Source organism: Pseudochaenichthys georgianus, chromosome 20 (genome assembly GCF_902827115.2).
Source record: "Pseudochaenichthys georgianus chromosome 20, fPseGeo1.2, whole genome shotgun sequence".
NCBI classification, from domain to species: domain Eukaryota; kingdom Metazoa; phylum Chordata; class Actinopteri; order Perciformes; family Channichthyidae; genus Pseudochaenichthys; species Pseudochaenichthys georgianus.
In genome coordinates, this window is record NC_047522.1 from 15,319,527 (window position 1) to 15,346,084 (window position 26,558).

General features: G+C 40.4%; 1 protein-coding gene across 1 annotated transcript in view; it reads left to right on the forward strand.

The window, feature by feature from the left end:
- LOC117465457 (cadherin-7-like) overlaps positions 1-26,558 on the forward strand; it is a 112,353-nt gene that overhangs the window by 34,039 nt on the left and 51,756 nt on the right. Inside the window, 2 exon segments of the mRNA XM_034108258.2 lie at positions 10,606-10,900; positions 18,145-18,264. Of these exon segments, the coding sequence (XP_033964149.1) occupies positions 10,606-10,900; positions 18,145-18,264 (415 nt within the window).

Genomic DNA, 26,558 nt, shown 5'->3' on the forward strand with positions numbered 1-26,558 from the left:
AACGCACTGTTTTGATCTCTCACACTCAACTCAACAATTTCAAAGATATGCCCTTCGATGTCTCTTCCCAGAGATCCAGACTGCTAACCTGGGAATGAAACAGCGTTCTTGCTTTACCTTATTTGGCCATATATAGTAACAGACATCTAGTGTAATGCAAACCGTGGGGTTATTGATTTCATTGTTTCAACTTGAAGTTCTTAAAATGTGTGAAGTTGAACTGCCATATAATATTTCACAAGCAAAGACTCAACATTTGAAAGACATTTGAACTTGTTTACAGTGTTTCCAAATGAAGTGTTTCAATGTAAACAAGAAAACATATTTTAATTAATCCTTTCTTTGACTTTTTTTTTTCATGTTGAGTCATATGCTACACAGGGCTCTGCTGCAGAATCAAAATGTTTGCCGATCACTCGTCATATTTTAACTTTCCTTTGCTGTTAAAAAACATATTTATTAGGTGTAATATAACTATAAACCATGGAGCTAAGCAACATATTGAACATAGCAGCCCCACTGGAAAGCCACATCAGTTTAAAATGACTTCAGTCATATGTTTGAGTGAAGCAATAAAGGACAATTTTCCTTCCGTCAGATTTTTGGGGGATGACATGTGGCAATTTGTAATTTGCCAGATTTGAACCTTTCTAACTGAGCTCTTTCATTTGTAGTAACTGTATTCGGTAAATATAATTACACCTAATACAATTCTGTGCTATGGATACCATTTACTATAGTGTGCCACTTGCTTTTACTCAACTTGTTTTGAACCGCAGCCACTTTATTATAAATGTATAAATAATTCATATTCTTTCTTTTTTAAACGGTGAACCATCTTACTTAAAAACATGCTGCAGAAATCCTCAAAGCTATTATCGACGTTCGACCCGTCTATTGTTGTAAATATCTGCCTATTTGCTTTATAATTATTTGTATTTCCGAGTGCCACACTTCAAATGGCCCTCCAACCTCCGCTACTTAAGGGAGAAAAGAAAAACGAAAAAATATCGCATCCACCAGCAGCTTTGTACCTGAGAGGGTTTTCATGTGACACAGTAAATAACTTATACATGGAAAAATACTGTTTCACTGCAAATGAGTCCGAAAACAATACGGCTGCTGGAAAAACTACATGAAGCATTCAGGGAGAGTGTTTAAATACATGTCTTTTTATAAACTGTAAACCAGAAACTGCCTCATTGGATTGACTCAATTGAATACAGCACTAATCCAAAGTACATGTGATCATGGCAATTCAATCTGTTTAGGTGATTGATTCAGTGTCCAATACGATCAGACTACCTAAACCCTATTGTATGTCAACAACATATAGATCTAATACACAATAAAAGATAAGGAAGACCAATAAGTGAGCATTACTCATTGAAATGAAGGAGAGGAATCCTAAGCCTATGTGTACAGATCCCATGTATCTCCCCACTGTGTGATAGCAAACAGTTTCTCCATGGCGATTGCTTATTCCCCACCTCCCAACGTGAAATGAAAGAGGAGAAGCCCCTCGCCGAGCACAGCGCCATGGCTACTCACCAGAACATGGCCGAATGAATAGATGAAAAGCCAAGCATGTCAGTGACAGCTGACAAGTGACAAAGCCCCCGTTTACTTTATCTTTTTGTAGCAGAATGACCCCTCTTACTCCCACCTTCTGTCTTCTTTATGAGCACTTCATGTATGTTTTATGATATGAGTCTGAACTCCCTGCTGTCTCCTGTAATAACTTGTATTTGATTTCTGTAGGATATATAATAATGGAAGAAAGTATGTAATATACACTTGTTTCCTTATGTTGCACGAGAAACCTGCAAGCCTTCCCACAGTGCAGTCGGCCGCAGTTTCTTTTTGGTTGTTTATGAAGCATACCTCGCTCGTAGAGACCCCGTTAAGCCCCCACATTCAGCCGTTCTGTGAAATATCTTCAGGGCGACTTTTGATTAAGGGCTCTTGAGCAGCGGCAGCGGCTGATTTGGTGTACCGGATTCAGTGTTGCTCACAGGTTGCCACTAGTGGGAGAATGTGTACTCTAGTCAAGGGAGGTAGACATACAAAGCTTGAAACATACATTTTGGGGGTTTATTCCTGGCAGTGTTTCACAGAGCCGAGCCTAAAGAGAAGCAGAATAGAATAACACACTTTCCAACATGACTTTTCATGTAGCATAGAGCGGCAACAATGCAGTAACAATTTGTACACATTGTGCAGCAGTGGCTGTGATGGGATAGGCGTGTACCAGAGGGTTGTTGTGTCATCTTTTATGCTTTTTACTCCTCTCCTTTGCTAAAAGGTAAACAAGCAAACACAAAGCTAACAGGCTGGTCCCTGGAGATCCGCCTGCATACAAAGTGATGATGAGTGTCAGCTTTGATTTCAGAAGGGTTCGTGTTCTAGTCCCACCCCTCCGTCACAATCCCTTGGTGTGATCTTGAGCTACATTGCCATGCGCTTCATGCTGAGTTACGCTCAGGGGAAGCCAAGACAATAATTGTAGTCTTTACATTTTCTGCATTAACAACATGGTGCTAAGTAAAAGTAATACGGAGATAAACCAAAAACACCTGCTTGACATTTTGAAATGGCATTTAATTCAAATCTTAATTATCACTTTCATAGAAATATTCATCAGAAATATATCTTAATGGTTATTTAAAAAAATTAAACGGTGTCATTTTATATATTTATTTAACACTGAATTAAATAGTATTCCATAGAAAATAAGGATTGACAGTTTGAAAATAGGTTAAATTAATGAGAAAAAGTATTTCACTAGGCTACTTTAATAAGCCCTGCCATGTTATATATATTTCATATAGCCCTCATTGTTGATATAGTTTAGAGATGTAATATATGCAACAGCTGCTGCACTGTTGGGTATTCTCCTGCCAGGCAGAGAGGGAAATGAAGCAAAAAGTTCACTGAAAAGACCACATAGTGTGCTTGACCCTTGCCCCTTGGCCTTGTCCTTCATGTCAATGGCATTTACCGAAAACAAAGTGCCACGGATGGCTTCCTCAAGATTAAATGTTGACTCACCACCACTGACACTTTAGCTGGAGTTTGCTCCTGACAGCAGGAGATGGTGAATAAACACAGCGAGCTCCATTAGAGAGCCATCATATGCACGCTGAGAGCCTTAAGGAAACATCCAATGCAATCATCACTGTTACGAATGGGTGAAGCAGGTAGCACTCAAATGCAGAATAACGAAAAGCGAGCTTTATTAAATAAATTAAAGCTGTGGCAAAACAAGGCAGAATCGAAAATCTCCAACACCAACGAGCAGCACAAGGAACACAGACCGTGGAATGACATGGAGGGGAAACAATGAACCGACATGGAACACAGGGGAAGACTAGACTAAATACACAGAAGGGTAATCACAGAACAAGATACAGCTGGGCAGGGGAGGAGAAACACAAGGACAACAGGTGAACACAATCGGGTAATCAGGGAGGGAAACAGACAGAAAGCAGACAGGCAGGAAACGGGGGTGAACACTTTACACAATAAAACCCAAAGACAAGAAAAACACCAACACAGACAAAACTACAAACGTGACATAACATGAGAATCGTGATAGAATCGTGACACATCACGTCTCAAACGTGGCATCTATCAGCGGGCCTGATGGATACCATTAATAAAAGACCTTTGGAGTTGTATCCTCTGTACAGCTACTCCTTCAGTGCCACCAATATCATATTGACCTAATCATTCTCCACCCCTGCAGCGCTGGCTATACACCTGAAGTACCAATGTTCTTTTTCCCTTAATGAGATGTTGACATTTACAGACTAATTCAAGGAAGAGTTTCACATTATCCTGTGTGAGTACAGTGTACCTTGAAAATGAATGCTCCATAATTGGATTGTATCATTACAACAAACAAGAGAGGTCTGGAATGAATTGAAAAGCAGTGTAAAGAATGTGTCTATACTTTCTTTCCGTTTCGTCGATTTCAAAATATAATCATAATGATAAGACATAATCAAATTGCTGAAATATAAACTCCCCTATAGACTTTTTATTCACGGGGAAAAAACGTTGCTCTATCTTTTTGTTCTCTTGCGCACTGGGTCAGGTAGGGGTAAGGATATACAAATAATGTAGCATCAAAGAGGTTCTGAGAAACCATCAGAGTACTCGATATGCCAGGCCTTTACCCTGATGGTTTTATCAGTTGCAAGACAATGTATGTGAACCCTTTGCAATTACCTGGATTTCTGCATACATTGGTCATAAAATGTGTTCTGATCTTCATCTAAGTCACAACAATAGACAAACACAGTCTGCTCAAACTAATACCACACAAACAATGATATGTTTTCATGTTTTTATTGAACACACCATGTAAACATTCACAGTGCAGGGTGGAAAAAGTATGTGAACCCCTAGGCTAAAGACTTCTCCAAGAGCTAATTGGAGTCAGGAGTCAGCCAACCTGGAGTCCAATCAATGAGACGAGATTGGAGGTGTTGGTTAAAGCTGCCTTGCCCTATAACAAATACACACCAGTTTTGAATTTGCTATTCTTAAGAAGCATTGCCAGATGTGAACCATGCCTCGCACAGAAGAGCTCTCAGAAGACCTACGATTAAGAATTGTTGACTTGCATAAAGCTGGAAAGGGTTACAAAAGTATCTCTAAAAGCCTTGATGTTCATCAGTCCACGGTAACGGTACGACCATACAGCAGCTTCAGAAGAAACTTCCACCGCTTCTCTGCCCATTGACTTTGAATGGGGATGACGTCACTTCGCCTCGCATTTCGCCGAACTGCATTGTGGGGGAGCGAAGCGAAGATTTCCAGGATGTCCAGGATCTCCAGGATTCAAAAGTTGAGCAATGTTCAACTTTTGAAGCTGAGCTGGAAGCGCCAGCCAATCAAACACGTTTATGCAAATCTGACAGTAGAAGCGCTAGCCAATCAAACCGCGTGTAAGCAGGGAGAACCAGACCGCAGTTTATTTCCTCATATTCCAAACGAGAAATTACGGTAACAAATCACCCGGTTCTTTACGACCAGAACTATTAACGGGATACAAACCGGAGGAACCAGGCATGGAGGGAGGTGGCAGAGACAGTGGGTGAAACTGGTAGGTTTTCGCCTGTTTGGGGAGTTTATATATATATATATATTGCTCGCATAAAATCCCCGGGGTTTTTTGCTTTGTATGTCGGGGGCGGGAGATTCATGTGTTGGTTGTTGGTCGCATTGCTCGCAAAAAATCCCCAAGCTGTCAGACACGCCCAGCTCCAAGATTTTCAAGATTTTTGAAAAGCTGCTGTGTGGACGTACCGTTAGACAAATTGTCTATAAATGGAGAAAGTTCAGCACTGTTGCTACTCTCCCTAGGAGTGGCCGTCCTGTAAAGATGACTGCAAGAGCACAGCGCAGAATGCTCAATGAGGTGAAGAAGAATCCTAGAGTGTCAGCTAGAGACTTAAAGAAATCTCTGGCACATGCTAACATCTCTGTTGACGAATCTACGATACGTAAAACACTGAACAAGAATGGAGTTCATGGGAGGACACCACGGAGGAAGCCACTGCTGTCCAGAAAAAACATTGCTGCACGTTTGAAGTTTGCAAAAGAGCACCTGGATGTTCCACAGCACTTCTGGCAAAATATTCTGTGGACAGATGAAACCAAAGTTGAGTTGTTTGGAAGGAACACACAACGCTATGTGTGGAGAATCCAAAGGGTTCACACTTTCTCTTGTAACTGTAGTTAGCCACTGACCTCAAATAGGGATCATGCAGTGGAAGGTATACAACAAAGATCTCCTGAACCCAAATGCCACATGTCAGCGAGCTCATCGTAAGCCTTACCCATCTCCATGCAGAGGTAACCAATGGAGTTAAAAGCAACATGGTCCCTTCTGGTGGAGAAAATGTGCCTTGAGATGCAATTCCTGGCATTCTTTCATTGGTAGCGTTCTTTCTCAGTTTCACTGGGAGTTCAACAATGGCGCCACATGCTTCTTTAGGAAACAAACCATTCCAACAAGAGTGCTGACAAGGAGATGCTTTTTAGAGAAACTCAGATCCAAGAGAAGCAATGTGGTTTTAGTCCGGCTCTTGGAAATAATGATATTTTCTTTATTATCCTATTAGAATAGGTCTTTTATAATGCAGCTATCCAGTTAAGATGTGTGGGTTTGCACCGCAGTGATTGGGAACATTTTAGGGACACGTCTGAATCGTCCGATTTCTAATTATATTCCAGGGGCATAACAACTGCCAAGAAGTATTGGAAGAACCCCCATGTGATAACCTTAGTTATATGGTATCAATTTGCAACATATTTATTATTACAGAGTAATTCCCAGTGCAGCTATCAGAAATGTAACCCTCTCTGTCTAAAGGACTATCTTTTTGTGAATCATCATTGTTCTATTGACACAAACACATTAAGTGCTTAGGCTTGGATTGTTATTGCTAGAAGTTTCACTGGGAAATTGATGGTTAGATCATTTCTTCCAAGTGAATGTCAGTGGCATTACATAATGTTAGAGTGTTTTATTTAAATTCCTCTTGGTTCACTTCTTAATCGAATGCAAGAGCGAAAATACCTGGAGAAAATGTGTGGAGAAAATTGGATGCAAAACACCAGGAAGGTTGAGAACATTGTTGAAGCGTAGATATTACACTTATCGGGATATAGATGGTTGTCCACACATTTAAATGTCTGTTCCCCAGATTGAATGTCCATGGATATCTGAGTTAGTTATGTATATATGTAAGGGTGCTTTGAGGGTCACAAAGAATGGAAAATAGCTTAATAAATGCAGTCCATTTACCATTCACCATCACAGGTTCAATTGAAGTTTATTCTGTACTCTTTTAACACCAAATATTGAGAATCAGGAAACACATTTAATAATCAAAATCCACTAAAATTTTGCTCTGCATGCTTTGCTGTTAATTGAGGTGTGTTGTCATGTTGGAGTTGAGGCAGAAATATGCACTCTGCTAAATACTGACAGATAAAACAGTCCATCTGTCCATTTTTAAAACACACAACAACCTTCCCCTAAGATACATTCTGTGATCGCTCTGAAGTTCAGAACATTGAAGGGGTTGACGGCCCTCAGACAGCTTTGACTTCAGACGTGATTATTCAAGGCTGGTTACTTGTCATGGTAATTTGTATTCTCCAAGACGCTTTGAGTGTTCTTTCTTTGGAGTTGTTCAAGGATTATTTTGGTTGAAGTCATACTTTGAGGAGGGGTCTTAAAGTCAGCTTTAAACTCATGACTTGTTCCTCTGAGACTAAAACTCTGCCATACGGATTTGTTTGTAGTGACTGCACAGGTTCAATGATTAAAAAAATATGTAGCTTTTCCAACTTTATTGTAGTATGTCTGTTTATGGAACAATACAACAGCTCATATTAATATTCTAGCTACTCCAAGAAACAAACATTTGAATTCCACAGTGTGAGCATGCTCTGAGATAGAAGATAGAAATAGAATTTCGTTCACCACTGATTTTAGGAAGGGATGTTTTATGTGGCCATTACAAGGTCTGAACTGACTACATGGCCGCAGCTCGGGCTTTTGATTATTAGAGGTCAAAAGTGGTGGAATCCTTTCTTTATCAGATTTGATTGATATGTCGCACAGAGAATATTCACGTCTGTCCAACCATTTGTGCTCTGTCATTTAAAAAATGTGAAAGATTGAATCAGGCTTCCAGTCAACAGTGGCTGTTATATATTGGACTATTTCAGGACAACAATAGTCACTTGATATGTTAATTCAGGCTAAGATTTTTTTTGCATAAAACATTTCCGAGTTTATGAAATTACAGATTTCTGGGAAGGCATTTGTTATTCCGTTGCGTTATGGGCAATGGAGCAGCAACTTTGGCTTCACAGAAAATAAGTGAAATGACATCCATTTGGCGAATCATCATTGTCTTTGGTATTTTCAAAGAGCTTGAGTATGTTATTTTTAGATGAGCTGGTTATTGCTGGTGGCTTTAATGGAAAAGTACTAGTTTGATCAGTCGTAATGACCATTACAAACGCTAACAAGTCACAATGGTATTGCAGTAAGTGGCTTCATTTCATCTCATTCCATTCATTTGATGGGATTCATTCACAGATGCAGCATGTGTTGATCATTTGATCTGATTCAAATGCCTGTCCAACAAACATGTTTTGCACTTGCTAATGTTTAAATATTTTAGTAGTTTTAAATATGAGATCATTATGCATTATACAAGAGTGACATGCTTACAAATATGACATTTTAAACTCAAGTTGAATCTATTTAGCTTTTTATCTATGAATATGTTATAAGAAGTAATACCCTCACTTATGTAATCATCATTTAATAACCACTATCGTGTTCCGCTTAAAGACAAATGCCCTCAAGTCATTCTTTATTAAGTCAAACACCACCACTAAAATATTAAAGGTCCCCTGTTATACTGTTTCTCATCAATATATTATAGTTCTCAGATATATACAAATCAATGTCTCTGAAGTGTTTTGCTTGAAATACCAAACAAATCATTGCAGCATCCCATAAACCCCTCTGTTTCAGCCCTGTTTCCAAAGTGCTGATTCTCTGTCTGTTACTTTAGATGAAAATAAGGAGCCACTCCCCACGCCCCTCTGAGAGAGATTTGGTGACAAAGAACACAATGGTGCTCTAGGAGGAGATTCAGGTGATAAGGTGGGGGGGGGGGGGGGGTTACCTTGGTTGGTGCTTGGCTAATGGTTACACAAGCCAAAACATCGTAATGGCCAAAATACACTGAACAAAAATATAAATGCAACACTTTTGTTTTTGCTCCCATATTTCATGAGATGAACTCAAAGATCTAAAACATTTTCTATATACACACAAAATAACCATTTCTCTCAAATATTGTTCACAAATCTAAAAAAATCTGTGATAGTGAGTACTTCTCCTTTGCCGAGATAATCCATCCCACCTCACATGTGTGGCATATCAAGATGCTGATTAGACAGCATAATTATTGCACAGGTGTGCCTTAGGCTGGCCACAATAAAAGGCCAATCTAAAATGTTCAGTTTTATCACACAGCACAATGCCACAGATGTTGCAAGTTTTGAGGGAGCGTGCAATTGGCATGCTGACAGCAATAAGCCGTCTCCAAAGGCGTTTCAGAGAATTTGGCAGTACATCCAACCGGCCTCACAACCGCAGACCACGTGTAACCACACCAGCCCAGGACCTCCACATCCAGCCTGTTCACCTCCAAGATCGTCTGAGACCAGCCACTCGGACAGCTGCTGCAACAATCAGTTTGCATAACCAAAGAATTTCTGCACAAACTGTCAGAAACCGTCTCAGGGAAGCTCATCTGCATGCTCGTCGTCCTCATCGGGGTCTCGACCTGACTCCGGTGCGTCGTCGTAACCGACTTGAGTGGGCAAATGCTCACATTCGATGGCGTCTGGCACGTTGGAGAGGTGTTCTCTTCACGGATGAATCCCGGTTTTCACTGTTCAGGGCAGATGGCAGACAGCGTGTGTGGCGTTGTGTGGGTGAGCGGTTTTTTGATGTCAATGTTGTGAATCGAGTGCCCCATGGTGGTGGTGGGGTTATGGTATGGGCAGGCGTATGTTATGGACGACGAACACAGGTGCATTTTATTGATGGCATTGTGAATGCACAGAGATACCGTGACGAGATCCTGAGGCCCATTGTTGTGCCATTCATCCACGACCATCACCTCATGTTGCAGCATGATAATGCACGGCCCCATGTTGCAAGGATCTGTACACAATTCCTGGAGGCTGAAAACATCCCAGTTTGTGCATGGCCAGCATACTCACCGGACATGTCACCCATTGAGCATGTTTGGGATGCTCTGGATCGGCGTATACGACAGCGTGTTCCAGTTCCTGCCAATATCCAGCAACTTCGCACAGCCATTGAAGAGGAGTGGACCAACATTCCACAGGCCACAATCAACAACCTGATCAACTCAATGCGAAGGAGATGTGTTGCACTGCGTGAGGTAAATGGTGGTCACACCAGATACTGACTGGTTTTCGGACCCCCCCAGACCCCCCAATAAAGCAAAACTGCACGTTTCAGAGTGGCCTTTTATTGTGGCCAGCCTAAGGCACACCTGTGCAATAATCATGCTGTCTAATCAGCATCTTGATATGCCACACCTGTGAGGTGGGATGGATTATCTCGGCAAAGGAGAAATGCTCACTATCACAGATTTTTTCAGATTTGTGAACAATATTTGAGATAAATGGTTATTTTGTGTATATTGAAAATGTTTTAGATCTTTGAGTTCATCTCATGAAAAATGGGAGCAAAAACAAAAGTGTTGCATTTATATTTTTGTTCAGTGTATGATCAGCTCATTTCCATACAGTTTTTTCATATAAATGGATCAGGACAAAAAGTGAGGGAATATTTTTGCCTGAAACTTTCAGAATCTCTTTACACAGAGGGGACACATGTTTATGTATAAAATACATGAAAAAGTGGATTTTGAATAATAGGCGACCTTTAAAACATGAGCAAATGCAATAGATTTTTTAACTTTCTACTGTGGTCCCTTAATCTGATGTTCCCTTTTCTTTCAGCTTCACTCAGATGTGGACAAAGGAGATGGCAAGGTGAAGTATGTGTTAACTGGCGAGGGCTCTTCCTCCATCTTCACCATTGATGAGAACACAGGGGACATCCACGCCACGAAGCGCCTGGATCGAGAGGCGCAGTCCTACTACACCCTCGCAGCTCAAGCTGTAGACCGCATCACCAATATCCCCGTAGAGCCCAGATCCGAATTTGTGGTCAAGGTCCAGGACATCAACGATAATGAGCCCAAGTTTCTTGATGGACCATACTTGGCTGAGGTACCGGAAATGTCCCCCTTAGGTAAGCCTCCCTAATAAAATCCTTTTTAGTTCCCTTTTTACAATTCCCCCCTATTTCTATCCTCTTAGTTTCATTCCTCTTTTCTACTCCCCCTTATACTTTCACTTTATCTTTGAATTGCCCTCGCTCTTACATCTGCATTTGATAATTTTCCACCTCACTGAATTTGTCTTCATCTCTCCCAGTCTTTGGGTTATGGTAGGGAATGGGGAGGTTTGCCAAAATGTCATGGCAATCCAGGCAATAGTTGCTCAGATATGCTAGTGACTGACATTACCATTTACAGAGCCACTCCGCTAGCATGGCTAGCGTTGATCGCGTTAGCATTCATAACAGCTTATATTTCCTTTATCTGTTTTAAATGCTGTCCTGCAGGAAGCCATGGTATCAGAGCCTGTCTTTAACCTGCTGCTTCCAGCTGCATGGTCAAGATTGCCTCTAATATAAACAGGTCACGCTCCAGCTCAAAATGCTAGTAAATGCAAATTAGCCACAACAACATCCAGAGGCTTTTGAACTGAGCAGGAGTATAAGGAACAGAGTGGAGAGTGATCTCCATATTTGCTCTTTATATTGAACTTACCGGAACATAGCTCTTAAAACATTTCGTCGGCAATATCTTTTTTTCAAGGGTTTGTTTTTCTCTTTCTTAGTATGAATTTTCCAGTTCACCGTTAAATGTTATTTAAATCTACATTTTGGTTAAGAAGAAGCGGGTATTACTGAGCGTACAATGCTGTGGAAATGCTATTTCACAGTGTTTTAAAGTCAGTGTATTGTAATGAAGTCTGATGTGCCTTAATTTACATATTTATCACCTCACATATGCCAGCACAGACCTCCAGGCTTAGCAATGTTGATGAGTGACGCATGTTTAAAAACTGACTCATGCGAACTTAAGGTCTGAATCAGGCTTGAAGGCCATGGGCATGTTTTCCACAAATTGGGCTCAGAGTTCGTAATGGCTGGTATTTTCTGGTGTCTCTCTCAGAATAATGTCTCTGAAAAATGTCTGATCCAGACAAATACATTCCTCTCCATCCATTAAACAGAGCAGCACAGACATCCCTAACTTCCCTTCAGCTCCTGCCAGAGGGTTCCCAAAGCACTCAGGGGCATGCTGGTAGCTGAGGTCTAATCACAAGTGAGCTCTGAGTGATAGAATGGAGGATGGAATTATCTTGGATGTCAATTGACAGCAAATTGTTGATATGATAAACACAAATTTAAACCTAAAGATTGCTGTAGGTGACTGATAAATGATATGTATTTTCTCGGCTTCACGCCTGTTGATTTTTTTTGGAGACATTTATTTAAATATAGTAATTTGCAATGTCACAATGCATCCTATTGAGAGGGGGGATAATTCAAGATATTTGATACCAAGCATACATAATGATTTGACAGGCACTTCAATATGCCATCTTAATACAATTCATTATCAAGATGGGAGCCAGCAATCAGTCCTCAACCAGTGCTGAAAAGATTAGAATTAGATGTAGATTAGTCAGTTTACACAATCAACATAACTTTGTCTACATTTGCAAAAGAAGGCAGGACAAGCATCATTCAGCTGAGGATATATTAAAGAATATTTTAGGACAATGTCCACCAATTCTTTACCTAGCATATTTAATCGACAGTATATATTTTATACTAGCGTTGCCTTTTTTTTTTAAATGCAAAAGAAAACAGGACTTTTATTTCAGAATAAAATCCTCAGTGACACAAGTCATATACTGTGTAAACAATATAATATTGGTGTGATTCTAAAAAAACACGTAGCTTCAGGCTTTTTATCATCATATATAGTTAAAAAAAACACAAACATCAGCATTTTATGGGGTTGCCTTTTCAATAAGAAAGTTGAGTTATTATCGAAAAATATGCGTTTTTGCTCCATCATCTTTGTTTTCATCCTAAAGTTATACAATTTACATAAGTAACTCCGGCTATAATTTAAAAGGAGATATTGAGAGTGTGCGACAAACAGTAGCTTGGTTCAATGACTGATGTATGTAATGAATGATATAGGATGGATATTGGGGTATTGTTTAGGTTGTTTAGGTTTTTTGGCCCCCTAAGGCATCAAAAAAACAAATGTGAAAAAAAAACAAATATATTACCACCTCTTAATTTAGAATGGTGAACTTGTTAGCGAACAGTTGCCTGCTGCGGCTCCAAACAAGTCTTTTAAACCAGTGAGAGTGTGCCAGAAAACTAAAACAATGAAAGCTCTATCACACTGCGGGGGGGGGGGGGGGGGGGGGACGACGACAACAACTGCGGGTTAATCACTAAGCACGACCCCTTTCACGTGCACGTTATTATAAAATTATTAATTATACCCACTTTACATTTCTGGGTTTTATCAGCATATTAAATTAAAGCACTTCCTCACACTAATAAACACGCTCATATCATCATAACCACCAAACCTCCAACATGTGTGTGCCATACAGAAGGAAATGAGCGAAACAAAGGTGTTTTTTTCACAACCTTCAAAGTCAAGATGGAGATGCCCGCATGCATACAGTGGCAGTGGGAGTTGTTCCAAGGGAAACAGTGCTTTGCTTACTACACAGGCGGGGGGGGGGGAGATCTCTGAAGGATTACACAGCTGACTGTCGACAGGGGGTACAGAGCTCAGGCTTAAGGAACCAGAGGATTAGAGTACAAGAGCTGGGAGTCTCGTGTCCAACCGCAGATAAGACGGAAACCAACCACCGAGGAGGAATGCGTTACCCTTCCCACTTTACTTAATCTGCCAGCTTCTGTGAAGGTCTTCATCTCAAGTCGAGAGAACAACCAGTAGAATAAAAGCATCGCCCCTCTTTGAAAATATCTGCTCAAAGCGATCAGTAAAAAGCAGAGGAAGGGGGCCAAGAACCTCTTGTCCTCAATAATTCCTTTATAGATGTCTTTAAATCATTAATGGTCACAGCTCTGCACCGCTGATGAATGGGTTCAATTTAGAGGAAATCATGAATTTAATTAATTAAAGTAATTAGAGGCCGTGCTCGTCCATAAACAAGGAGACCTTACGACCCGGGGATCTCTGAAGACCTTTTGTCTTAATCGTGGCGGGGGTGTCAAATAAAAGACAAGAGGGCTTGAGGACAGTTGAAGGTGTGACAATTGCGAGGCGAGACGATCTCCTGCCGCACGGAGAAGGGCCAACGGAGAGTCTGAGAGCTCATTACAAGCAAAGAGAATGTCATGTCAATTCAAGGCCACAGCTCTTTAAGTGACTGTTCACTAGTGCAATATGCAGCTGTCGTCGCTCCTGTCTGACTGCTGAGAGAGGAGACACAGGATAATGTACATTCAAAAGGTGATTATGGAAAGGTGATAACAAATGTAATTGGGGTGTAACTTTAGCATTTTATGTAATATGTGTACAATTTAAAACATACACATAATGTTCCGTTGTTAGTAACATTGTATAACATATTTAAATTTGATTACATGTGTATTACTAAGGCCATAGTCAAAGGCAGTGTTATAAATAATCGACTCAAAAAGTAAAAATTGAAGATACTTTTCTTTCATATTACTCTACTTTATGCTTCTACCATACATCAGGTTTTTAAAACCTACCTGTCTAGGGAAAATCTTCATATATGGTGATTTTAAATGTTAAACTGAAGGCGAAAGATTTCCTTTAAAAGCTGAGAACATTATGTTATGTTTTAAGTTGAATAAACAATTTTAGAATCCTCTTGGATCAGCTGAAAGATGCAATGTCCAAAGCAGAAACAGGGCTTCTGAGATCTTTCAATGAAGTAAACTACTTATAGTAGAGACCGTAAATAGTGAGGTATTAGTTTGTTATTTTATAAAACACAACCTAAATGATCTAAAATATTTTTCTAACGTACTAAACCAATACAATTGAACATTACAGCCATTAATAAAAGTCAACTTAATGGCAAAATAGTTCAATTTGTTTGCATTCGACTACTAAAATGTCCACTGAGAGTTACTTGAAAGACACAGAGTAAACAGCACGTACTGTAGTTAGCCACTTTCTTTAAAAGTGTTGTTATTCATTGTCTCTTGGCAATTGCAAATAAAAGTGAATTGATCTCTTAGCAATAATCCCTGAAGCGATGTGGAGCAGGTGTGAATGTGCATAATCAGGTTAATCACCAGTGACAGCTTTGAATACTCATGAAAGCTTAAACAGAAGTTTTTAATATTCATACTACTGTTTTATGTTTTCTCTACAGTATATTGCATTTCAATTTCAAAGCCCAAGATATTGTTTTAAATGTGTTCTTGTGCTTAGTTGACAACATATGCTGTTTGTATTAATATAATGGTTACATCCTTGGTTTAAAATTTGCATTCAGAGTGTGCGCTAAACTCATTGTACTTGACAGTTGGATGCAGCTTGTATACAAGTGGCAAGAGAATACCTGTCTTCCATTCAGATTCAAGCATGCCACATTTATTTTCATTACTGGCAGATGACAGTTGGTCACCCAAGATGCGGAATTGATTAGGAAACCTGTTTTGTACACAGCTGCGGGGGAATGAATAAAAAAAAAGTCAGGGTCTGATCTATCACGAAGACGGACAAATGTTGAAGGGACACAGACGGAGCAAATTGAGTAGCAGATGACAGCCTCATGGAGCAGAAAGAATCTATTCAAATGTCCTGGTGTTTTTCTGACATCCAGTAACCAACCTCAGATTACCTTTATTCTGGCAATATTGTTAGGACAGGATGTTTGTTGGACAACCTGGAGAGAAAAATAAAACCTCTCCGAGTCCATATTGAATGTTGATTTACAGCCTCTGTGACGTGATTTTAACTATCAACCTGTAATAGAGATTTAGACGTCACCCGAGCTCTCTTTCACACTCTTTCTTCTCGTTCATCCTTTGACCTTGGTGTTTTAAACTACCTGCAATATAACCTGTCATGACTAAGAGGTGATGATGCGAGCGGCCTGGTGATAACTTCTCCAGCTTCTCCCTCTTCTAATATATTGTCCATATCCACAGCCAGAGCCTGTTAATTCCACTATATGGCCACAAAGGAGGACTCTAATCTTCAATTTCCATAATCAGTTTCATCCGGTAAAAAGCCTGTAAAAAACATCTCATGATAGAAAGTGAGATTTTTATTAGGATGTTTTCTTCAAAGTAAAATATCACCAACTTGCAAGGCAGCACTTTCTGTGAAATGCTACAAAGGCTTGAGATATGTGCAGCTAGCTATTAAAGTGAAATATTAAAGCAGCTTTTTATATGAGCAACTAGAAAAGGCATTGTTTTGTTTTTTTCAATTACAAGGTTATTTCAAAAATGTCTTTTGTTGATGATTTCATCGCAGCAGGCGTCTGCTTTAAGACCAACTCTGACGTACAGTCTCACAGCAAACCGTACACTCCATGCCGGTTGATTGTGATAATTTAACAGTTAATTGGCTTTTCTTCCCTTTTATCAGATTCATATCAGTTATTTAGCATTATATAATCTGTAACAATTAAAGAGCAACAAGGATGATATGGCCGACCGTCTGAAAGCGACGGGCAATGATTGAAGCTGATTATGTTTTCTCTGTGAAATCTTCAAACGCTTCTCTGCCTTTACCTTCCAAGCTACGGCTGTCAGCTCAAGTCACGTCAACCGCATTCCAAAAAGCAATACAATAAATAAATATAAGGCGTCATTTTTGATGATTTATTCTGTGCCTCGGAGGAAGAGTGGGAGAGGACAATACTGTACTGCATGCAGGGACAACAGTTGTTAGATGTCACCGGAGTTCATAGTCTAGTTTTAAAAACAAATTGCCTTCTTGTAAACTCGGAGGAAGTTAGGGCAGTACAGGACAAAATCAGGCTTGATATGTTGGGCACACAGTTGTTTCCCCTAAAACAAAAGGGATATGAAAATATGCCAATCACTTCTCTACTGTGTACAACATTTTTCATACTGTCTGAGTTGACTAGTACAGATGTAGACTTGTGTTTATTATTTAATGATCTGAAAGCCATTTTATTTGACTGAATGTATTAAATTAAGGTCGTAAGTCATATACTCCTTACATTATACTTAGTTTGTCAATTAAAGGCGTTTTTAAATGAAGGGGTTTGTTTTTTACCTTAATAAATCAATCGCAACATTAATGGAATCGCTGGCTGCCATACCAAATAATTGTATTTCTAACTAAGATGTCAATAAGGTTATTTTTTTCAGGTGTAATTTAAAGGATTATCTCTTATTTTATACTAGATACTAGCTTCGTATATTCTTTTTGGTTATATAACTTGTTTTGTTTGCATTCAATTCAGCCACTTGCTCATTTTTGACTGCACTAAGGGTTATATTTATCCTTCTAGACCAGAAGGTCTGCCTTGCACTGTGTACTAGCACCAGAATCCAACAAAACCTCCTCAACAAACAACATTTAAGATGCGTTTCTCATAGTTACATGTTCTTCTCCAGAAGCAGTTTATGGACCCTTAAATCAGTAACTGCCTGTGTTACCATCTGTGCTTATATCAACCATTTCCACAAAAAAATAAGAACAAATAATACAGGCAGAAGAAACGTTTTCCCTGTGCCTTTTTTCTTTCTTTTTCTTAATACATTTTTGAATGTAAATAGTTGTAATGAGCTCTAATTAGTGGACAGAAGACTAAATCACTGCAGGACGAGTTCAAACACTCTGACTTTTAGTAGTTTCTGGATCAGTGTATGTGAAGGGCCTGGTAAAAAGAGCACAGATTGGTTACACAACCCATTTGGCTGCTGAATTAGAATCAACAGATTGAAGTTAAGGGAAAAGATGCTTCTGTCTGATCTGCGGGGGGGGGGAATGGAAACAATGGCGGCGAAATGCTCCCCAAAGGTTCGCAGTTACACTTTATCCCCCTGCAAAAGCCGGCAACAAACCCAATGTGTTATGTTTTCTTATAGCGTTTGAGGCAAAGTGCCAGCACACAGCACATGTCAGATATGTTGCTGCCGCTGAAGTGCTTTAAACTTTATACAAAAGAAAAAAAAACACAAAACCAAACACCAGGCCCAACAAAGGAAGTGTAGTAATGACTAACAAGATTATTTACCGCCTCAGAAGTCACATTTTCATCGCTTTCACTCTTTTTTTCCCCTCTCTTTCAAGTGGAATTGGTCACATGCTCAGTTGATATGATAACTGTTTCCATATTTAGCTCTGTTTGACTTCTTGATGCTGTCTTGGAAACTAATGAAGGGTTGTCTGCCCACAGGAACCATGGTAGTGCAAGTGGCAGCCACAGATGCAGATGACCCGACGTATGGGAACAGTGCTAGGGTGATCTACAGCATCGTGCACGGACAGCCGTACTTCTCAGTGGAGCCCAAGACAGGTATGTGTCAAACAAAATGGTCGTATGGTACACAGATGTGGCCAGTGAGAAAAAAACGCTGGATTCTATTCACAATTGAAAACACCAGTGCTTCAATTTAGCCATCAGCAAATTGAAACATCTGATAATAACATAATAAAGCTTTAATTATATATTTTTTATACAACACATGCTCAAAGTGATTTACAAAATGACACATCACAAGATTATTTGGTAAGAACTTTACAGGTACGTGCAGCAAAATATACCATTTTAACAGGTTAATAGACACAAGGAGGTAAAATGTATGATAATAAAAATAAAATAAATAATGATTTCTCTCCGACAGATAAGACACAAGACAACTGAATCGATGCACCAATATAAAACCCCATAAAACAAAGGGAACATATAGGTACAAAATACATACAAATAAAAAGATAATAGTAATACAAATGCCATAATTATAATAAAGGTTTAACGATTAAAATATTAAAAAATAAAATAAACACTAGAAATAATGCTGCTCCAAAAACAAGTTAAAGTAAATTATGAAAACAAGCTGTTTTCACTTGAAATGAGTAAACAAATTCTGCCAATAGAACAAGTGAAAATGTGCTTGGTAAGATGTCTTGAAATAAAATGGGATATTTAGATAAATCAGATCTTGTAATTAGCTGGGAGAACTTATTTTGAACTATATTTGACCAGAATCAGGAAATGTTGTGTTACAATGATACACGATACCTCAATGCATTGTTACTTCTGAAGTTATTATGTCTTATAGCAAGTGTAAAGACTATGTAACGATACCAAAAACTCACGGTACGATAATATCGCGATAACAAGTCCACGGCACGGTATTTATCGCGATATTGAATAATAAAGGGAAAACAAATAATTTTGTTTTTTGTTTTTCAATAAACATTTTTTTTACTCGGAAAATGTTTCTTTATTACATAATAAATCTGATTTGTACAGCATTTTAGTAGGATAGCAGTATTTTAAAGTGTCAAAAACAAAGTGACAGTAACAGACTGGAACAAGAAAACCAGTGTTTTTGTACCTACTAGTATTACTAAACAAAGTAGGCATTTTCTTTGTGCCACTGCATCTCACAAATAAACAAAGACATTTAATAATCAGACCCTGCAATAAAATAAATCAAGTTTCACTTTAGTTTTTCAAGTAACTCAACTCAAACTCACTAGTCACTCACTCAGCATCATCAGACAGGTTTTTAGGAATATGAGAATGTCCACATTTCCAGGTATTTATAAGCTGGGATGTTTGGGCATTTACAATATCCCCTGCTCTGGAAAGAACTCTCTCGCATGGTACTGATGTTGCTGGGACAGCAGTGGTCGCGTTAACCGAATATTTTATTTATTAATGACGGAAAAATCTGAAAGTATATTTTACGATCCTGTCTGTCAAAGTGACGGACAGCGAAAAAGTCTAACGCCACCTCAGTGGGACGGAGAGATATGCTTTGGCCATGGGTGACAGCAGTGAGTCAAACTGTGCATTGTCTCTCCACCACTTCAAAAGGCTTATTGACAGGGCGAGATATAAATATACTGTTGGTACTTGTCAATGTCTCTAGGTGTGTAAATGTAGCCCTGTAAATACGATGTCCTTTTGTGTTCTGTAATTTATTTTATGTTCATGTTGTAACCTACTTGCTGCCATGTTGGACAGGTCTCTCTTGAAAAAGAGATCGATGATCTCAATGGGACCACCTGGTTAAATAAAGGTTTAAAACAAAAAAAAGTGTTTAAAAAAAAATAAAAATAAATGTTTTAAATCGCAGTAGATTTTGTCAGTCTCACCACGGTATTGGGACGTTTATTTACCGCGATATTCGGTATATCGTTACATCCCTAGTAAAGACATATTCTGACTAGATATTAGACAAATATATTCGGCAAGATTTCGAGTTTTTGTAGTGAAGTATTGTCAATTGGTGCAATAATAATAATAACGGCAATCAGAAAACCGTTTTTCAAAAAGCCTGAGAAAAGGGCTGAAGTAAACTGCGATATAAGTTGTGAGGTAGATTGTTGACTTTCGGGATTTTTTATCCTGAGAAGTGCAGCAGCAGTCCTCGCTACATCTTCATAGCCGGCTCATTAGGCACTGCCCTGCCGAGGCTCGGATACTTCATGCAAAGCACTCTTGCAAATAAACAGAAAAATACAGACCATAATATCATCCCATCCTCTGCTTCGCTAGCAACACATACACACAGTGCAGGATTTTTTTGTATTACTGAATGAAGTTCCAATTAATGAACTGGTGAAAGCCACTGCAATGCAGAGATTTATGTTGGTTGTTTTTCATATATAATATGAGGGATGCTCGACATTCACACATTCCACAGTGACCTGTAAACATTCATGAGCCTAACCACCTGAAAAAAATGGGCCATTGAAGAAATATGATTGTATGTCACAAAAAAAGGAAATGACTTCATACTGTGTTGGCATAATGGATGCTGTGTGTAAAGAGGAAAATATGTTGTGAGCATAAACATTTCCGCACACTTGGCTGTGAAGTCGGCGCAGAATTTCTATGTTGTTTTTCACTTTCTAGAGACCTTCGACTAATGAAGCCACCCGCTGAAGCTTTCATTAGGGAACATTTCCGTGTTTCCATGTTTTGGGGTGAACATTTACATGTTTTACTCACGCTAAATTAGAAAGTTTCTCATGGATACTCTTTATGCTCCGGAAGTTCCACAGGGACTTCTCTCAGGCTGTAAAACTTTGATAAGTGAATCCTCATGACTGCTTAGAAGCAAATTATTCCGTTGGCTAATTCATGCGTAAAAAAAGAAAAAAGGGCGACCACCTTCCTTGAGATTAGTTTGGTTTGGAACTTGTGAATTATTTGTGCTTCAATGTTTTTCTCAGTTGCTTTCTGCAATTAATTCAGCTGGTGATTAAAAAAGAAATATCCAAGGATACTTTTAAGTCTTATTGAATTTGAAACCGAAAAACAGCTGGTAATTTGCCTTATTTTGCCCAAGTGTTGCCTTTCGCCATATTAGTCCAAGTTGTGATCTATTTACATATTATCCTTCTATTAACAGCTGCATTATCCACTTTGTCTGCGTGCTGAGATAGTCTAATACATTTGTTTGTGATTCTTTGCTGAACAGCTGCCTGTTGTGGATCCTAAACAATGATTAATATTAGGCGTTTAAATACTGTAGAAGGCGAGAGGGAACTGCAGAATCTATTTTGACACTCTTTGACTTTGTCACTCCAAGTGACCTTTCTTTCACATAATGTGTATTTTTCATATTATTACATTGTTATTATAGAAAAATTACAAAACTCTTAAAGCACTTTTCAGTTCAAATCTATTCAAGTCTAAGGAGATCACTTATGATTCTAATTTTATTATTTATTGTATTATCCTGGTGTGAATCTGTACTGTCCTGTTGTTCACTCTCCCTCTGTTGCTGCTTTAAACTCCTTAATTGCCAACAGACATTATTACGTGTCCATTTTATCTTATCTATTCTAGGCTTATTCTTATTTTACTTAACCCTTCAGCATCCCAGTTCCTCTGACAAGTCACCACATATAGTACTCACTTTATTTACATTAATTTGACTCTTACACTAGGTATAGACATCATCTTTTTACACGTCAAATATAACCAAATTAATTTGATATTCCTCCTAACCAATTCCTTTAACAGTTTCCAATACCTACATATTATATACATATATGATTTACGAGTTTGCAGAGGCTTAAGGCACGGACACACCAGGCCGATTATCGGCGTCGGTGGGCGTAAGGCAGACGATGAGCGTCGACACGCCCTACTCAGATTGGTGTGTCCCGCACCGTCGGGTCTTTTCAGCCGGGCCGACGCCTTTTCGGCCGAAAACCCGCCGATTCAACAATGGACATGTTGAATTGGTGGGTTTTCGGCCGAAAAGGCGATGAGCGTCAACACGCCCTACTCAGATTGGTGTGTCCCGACGCAATTTCGGCCGAATACCGGCCAAAGGCAGTCGTCAAAATAAATCGCTCTGATTGGCTGTTCAGCTAGCGAATCAGTGCATGAGAAGCTAAACGGAAGTGAGGGACCCAAACAAACTATTAAGAAGGCAAATCTGAGTTTTCATTTAACTCCAGCTCTCGACACAGGTTCGGGAAAGCCCCAAGAGCTTCTCGTTGTAGAGTGAAAATGGAACGCACGCGCTATTTGTTGTTTGTTTATATCACGCAGTCTGTTCTTCTTCTCTCGGTTATCACGCAGTCTGTCTTCCGGTTGTTGCCTCTTTTGAATGAATAATACACACTACCGCCGCCTGCTGGTAAGGCGAGTTATTGCCACTCACGCATGCGCAGTTCGTACGTGCTTCTTGGCCGTCGGCTGAAGTCTTTGCGATGTGTTCCAGTGCGACACAAGGCCAAAACGCAGAGACGCGAGGCGACGCAACAGTCGGGGTCCGTCGGTGTCAGTTCTTTGTTGTCAGATTGGTGTGTCCAGGCCTTTAGCATGTCTACACAAGCATTAATTGAAGGATTAGTAGTTCCTGGTGACAAATAGCTCTGAGACCCTGAACACTCACTTCAATGTGGGAAATAAAGATGTCTTTCGAGTGATTTTTAGGAGTAAGAATGGAGTGTTGTCTTAAACACATAATTTAAAGCTCACAGACAAATCCCACCTTGGTTATCTTTTTGTAGGACAATGGCTGCTTTATTAACCTGTCAAACAAGAGGCAGACCCACACACCTACAGTACATGTGCAGCCAGATGCAGCCCTTGGGCCCCTGCCAGAGCCTCAGCCTTCTGCCGCCCATCTCTTCCTGACCACAATTCATTTTACTCTGCTCTCTCTCCGACCACGCAGAAGGCGATTGGATCTCATGGTTATGAGATGCAGAATGGATGTCAGAATTGAATAACATGGACGGCTGTCTGAGACGTGTGACTCCATGTGGGACTGGGAAGATATGTAGTTTAACACCTTAATAACAACCAGGTGTAAAAACACAGTTTATAGAGCTGTGTGTCGAGGGGGAAATCCTGCAGGCTTATAGCAGCATTGTTACTGTTTTAAAGTATGTGTTATTAGAAGTTTTATTCAATAGATTTCATTTTAAATTTCGCCCTCATATTGCTCCCTGATAAGCTATTAGACACACATGTAATTGAATGAAATATTAGGAAGTGTTCACGCGGTTCACTTTGTCTTCATCTTAATTTGGTTACCTTTCAAGAAGAAAGTTACTTGGGAAATAAATAAATTAAGTCACTGAAAAATGCTCTGGTGGTTTCCTGTAACAATATCCTGTTGTGTCACCAACTTTAACTTCCGTTTACAAACAACTTTTTTATTTATTTGTGATTTTCACATTTGCTAAAAATTATCCCACCACTTTAAATGTTTCAAATCTAAAAGCAACTGATCTTGCTTTTGCTACTTTGTATTTTAAGATGCATTTGAATGATCACCAAAGACTGAAAAATGAGCCTCATTTAGTTTTGAATGCTAATACAGCATTCCAACTATCTGTTATGCTACGCACAAACTTCTTTATTATTCCGCCGGGTTATTTTGCACCTCTTCTTCTCCCACATTCCACATCGCAGAAACTCCGTTCAAACATCAAAACATTCAGCTCGGTCGGGAATCGATGGCTATTACTTTTCTTATTCATAACTTTCATAATTCCAGAGATACATCCCATAATTCATCACATTGTTAACATGGAAGTCAATGGAGAAACTCTTCAGACTTGAACAATCTTCATGCAACTTCAACTGCTAACTGCTCCTTCATAATTTCACTCAGAAACCTCATTCCAACTTTAAAATATTACACATCATTCCGACATTATTCGTGTAACACAACTTTTAAATCTGATTCGTACTTTTAGAGATATTAAACATTGTTCAGACCTTAGTAAAGATGCCTTCTTCAGATTTAGAGTGCGTGATGTCACAGAGTGGAGGACAGATTTAATTGTGCCTTCATATTTTCTTTTAAACCTGCCATAATTCCCAAACCCTACATTCCTGAGACATAATTTTCCATGAGAAACATAGGAAAACTATAGGTTACTTACGTAACCCCAGTACTCAGAGTAACATGAAGTGAGATGTCTCATCGCGGAGCAAACAGAAGCATCAATCTCATTACGCCAATGCTGATTGGCTGGTGATCTTGACGTCAACGTCAGGGGAAATCACCCCCTATAAGTAGCCTGCGCCACGACGCATGCGTCATTCAAAATAAGCACCTCTTCTCGCTTCACCATAGCAAGGAGGGCCGTCTGGTGAGACATCTCACTTCATGTTACTGTTAGAAATGGGGTTACGTAAGTAACCTATAGTTCTCATTCATAACACTCCGTTCGATGTCTCACTATGGGATATTATAGCTCCCGTATTGCCAGACGAGCTTATCTCGAAGTTCACCGATCAACCAGAATTTAACAGGTGGAGTCCCGACTCAACAAGGTGCCCAGCATTGCTCGGGCCACGCTTGGAGCGGAGACGTCTAGCCTGTAAAAGCGGACAAAAGTGAGCGGCGAAGACCAGCTTGCCGCTGCACAGATGTCTTGGATGGAAACACCCTTGAACAAAGCCCAGGATGTAGCCAGGCCCCGAGTCAAGTGAGCCCGCAGACCCGAAGGTGCTTGCAGATTCTGACTCGTATAGGCCAAAGCAATCGCCTCCACGATCCAGTGGGAGAGCCGTTGCTTAGTAACAGGCTTACCCTTGTGAGGTTTAGCCCAGGACACGAAGAGTTGGTCATTAAGACAAAGCTCTTTTGATCTGTCCATATATGTGTGTAAAGCCCGGACTGGACACAACAGATCCTGCTGCTGCTCCCCGGAGGAAACCAGCTGCGGAGGAAATGCCTCAATGTCAATTGGGGTACACGAACCAACCACCCTTGGTGTAAAGGCAGGGTTGGGTTTCAACAACACTCTCGTTTGCCCTGGGGCGAACTGAGTGCATGAGGGATGTACAGACAGTGCATGGATATCGCTGACCCGCTTGGCGGATGCCAGGGCCAGTAACAGCACTGTCTTGAGTGACAGATGTTTCATGTCAGCTCCTTCCAGGGGTTCAAATGGGGTCATTTTGAGCCCATTTAAAACCACTGCCAGGTCCCATAAGGGCACCAGCGACCTGGAGACAGGGAGGAGCCTGCGAGTTCCCTTCATAAAACGGCAAACCAAAGGATGTTGGCTAGCCGTCTTACCCTCAAAGCCCACATGGCATGCAGCAATAGCAGCCAGGTACACCTTGATCGTGGAGAAAGCTCTGTGTTTTTCGATCAAGTCCTGTAGAAATTATCAAATCACCCCGACAGGACATTGAAAAGAGATGTGTCCTTCTTGAAGGCACCACTCCTCAAACACCCTCCACTTACAGTCGTAAAGAGACCTGGTGGAGGAAGCTCTCGCACTCTGAATAGTGTTTATCACCTTCTGAGGGAGTCCCACTGTAGTCAGATTGTACCACTCACGGGTCAGGCCCATAGTGCCCCGTGCTCTGGGCGTGGGTAAAGGATCGCCCCCCCCGCCTGAGACAATCTGTCCCTGCGTGGTGGGGGCTGCCACGGCTGCCCGCACAACAGCTGATATATCTCCGCCAGCCCGTACATTACGGGCTAGGGCGGAAACATCAGAGTAAGTGTGTGGCGTTGTTGCTCCTTCACTCTGGCCAGAGTTGGGGGTAACAGGGCCAGGGGTGGGAACACGCACAGAGGACCCGGAGGTCAATCGTGTACGAGTGTGTCCCCGCCTAACAGTGCGTTTAAATCGTGCATTAAAGAGAACAGCTGTCATTGAGCATTTTCTCCTTTTGCGAACAGACTTAACGCGGCTCCGCCGTAACGCACCCACAGCGGACTCACGATCCTTGGATGAGGAGTCCAGTCTGCATAGAGTGGTGCACCTCTGGACAGTAATTCTGTCCCGAGGGGCATAACTCCCGGTACCTGTGTCGCTCTCAGAGAGAGGAGACGTCTGCCGCTCCAAGGGATAAGTTTGTGTGCCAGTGTGTGTGACTGGAGACAACGCAACCTCCCCTGGCGGTTCATACACGATATCGTGTTGTCTGTCCTCACGAGGACATGGTGTCCTCTGAGAGAAGGCAGGAAGCGTTTTAGGGTGGGGAACACCGCTAAAAGCTCCGGGTAGTTTACGTGTGCCCGCTGGAGGTCTCTGCTCTAGGGACCTCTCACCGGGCGACCTTCGTAAATACCCTATCAGCCTGTCTGACCTGTGTCCGTGGTGACCACCTTCCGTGAAAGGACAGCACCCGTAGGC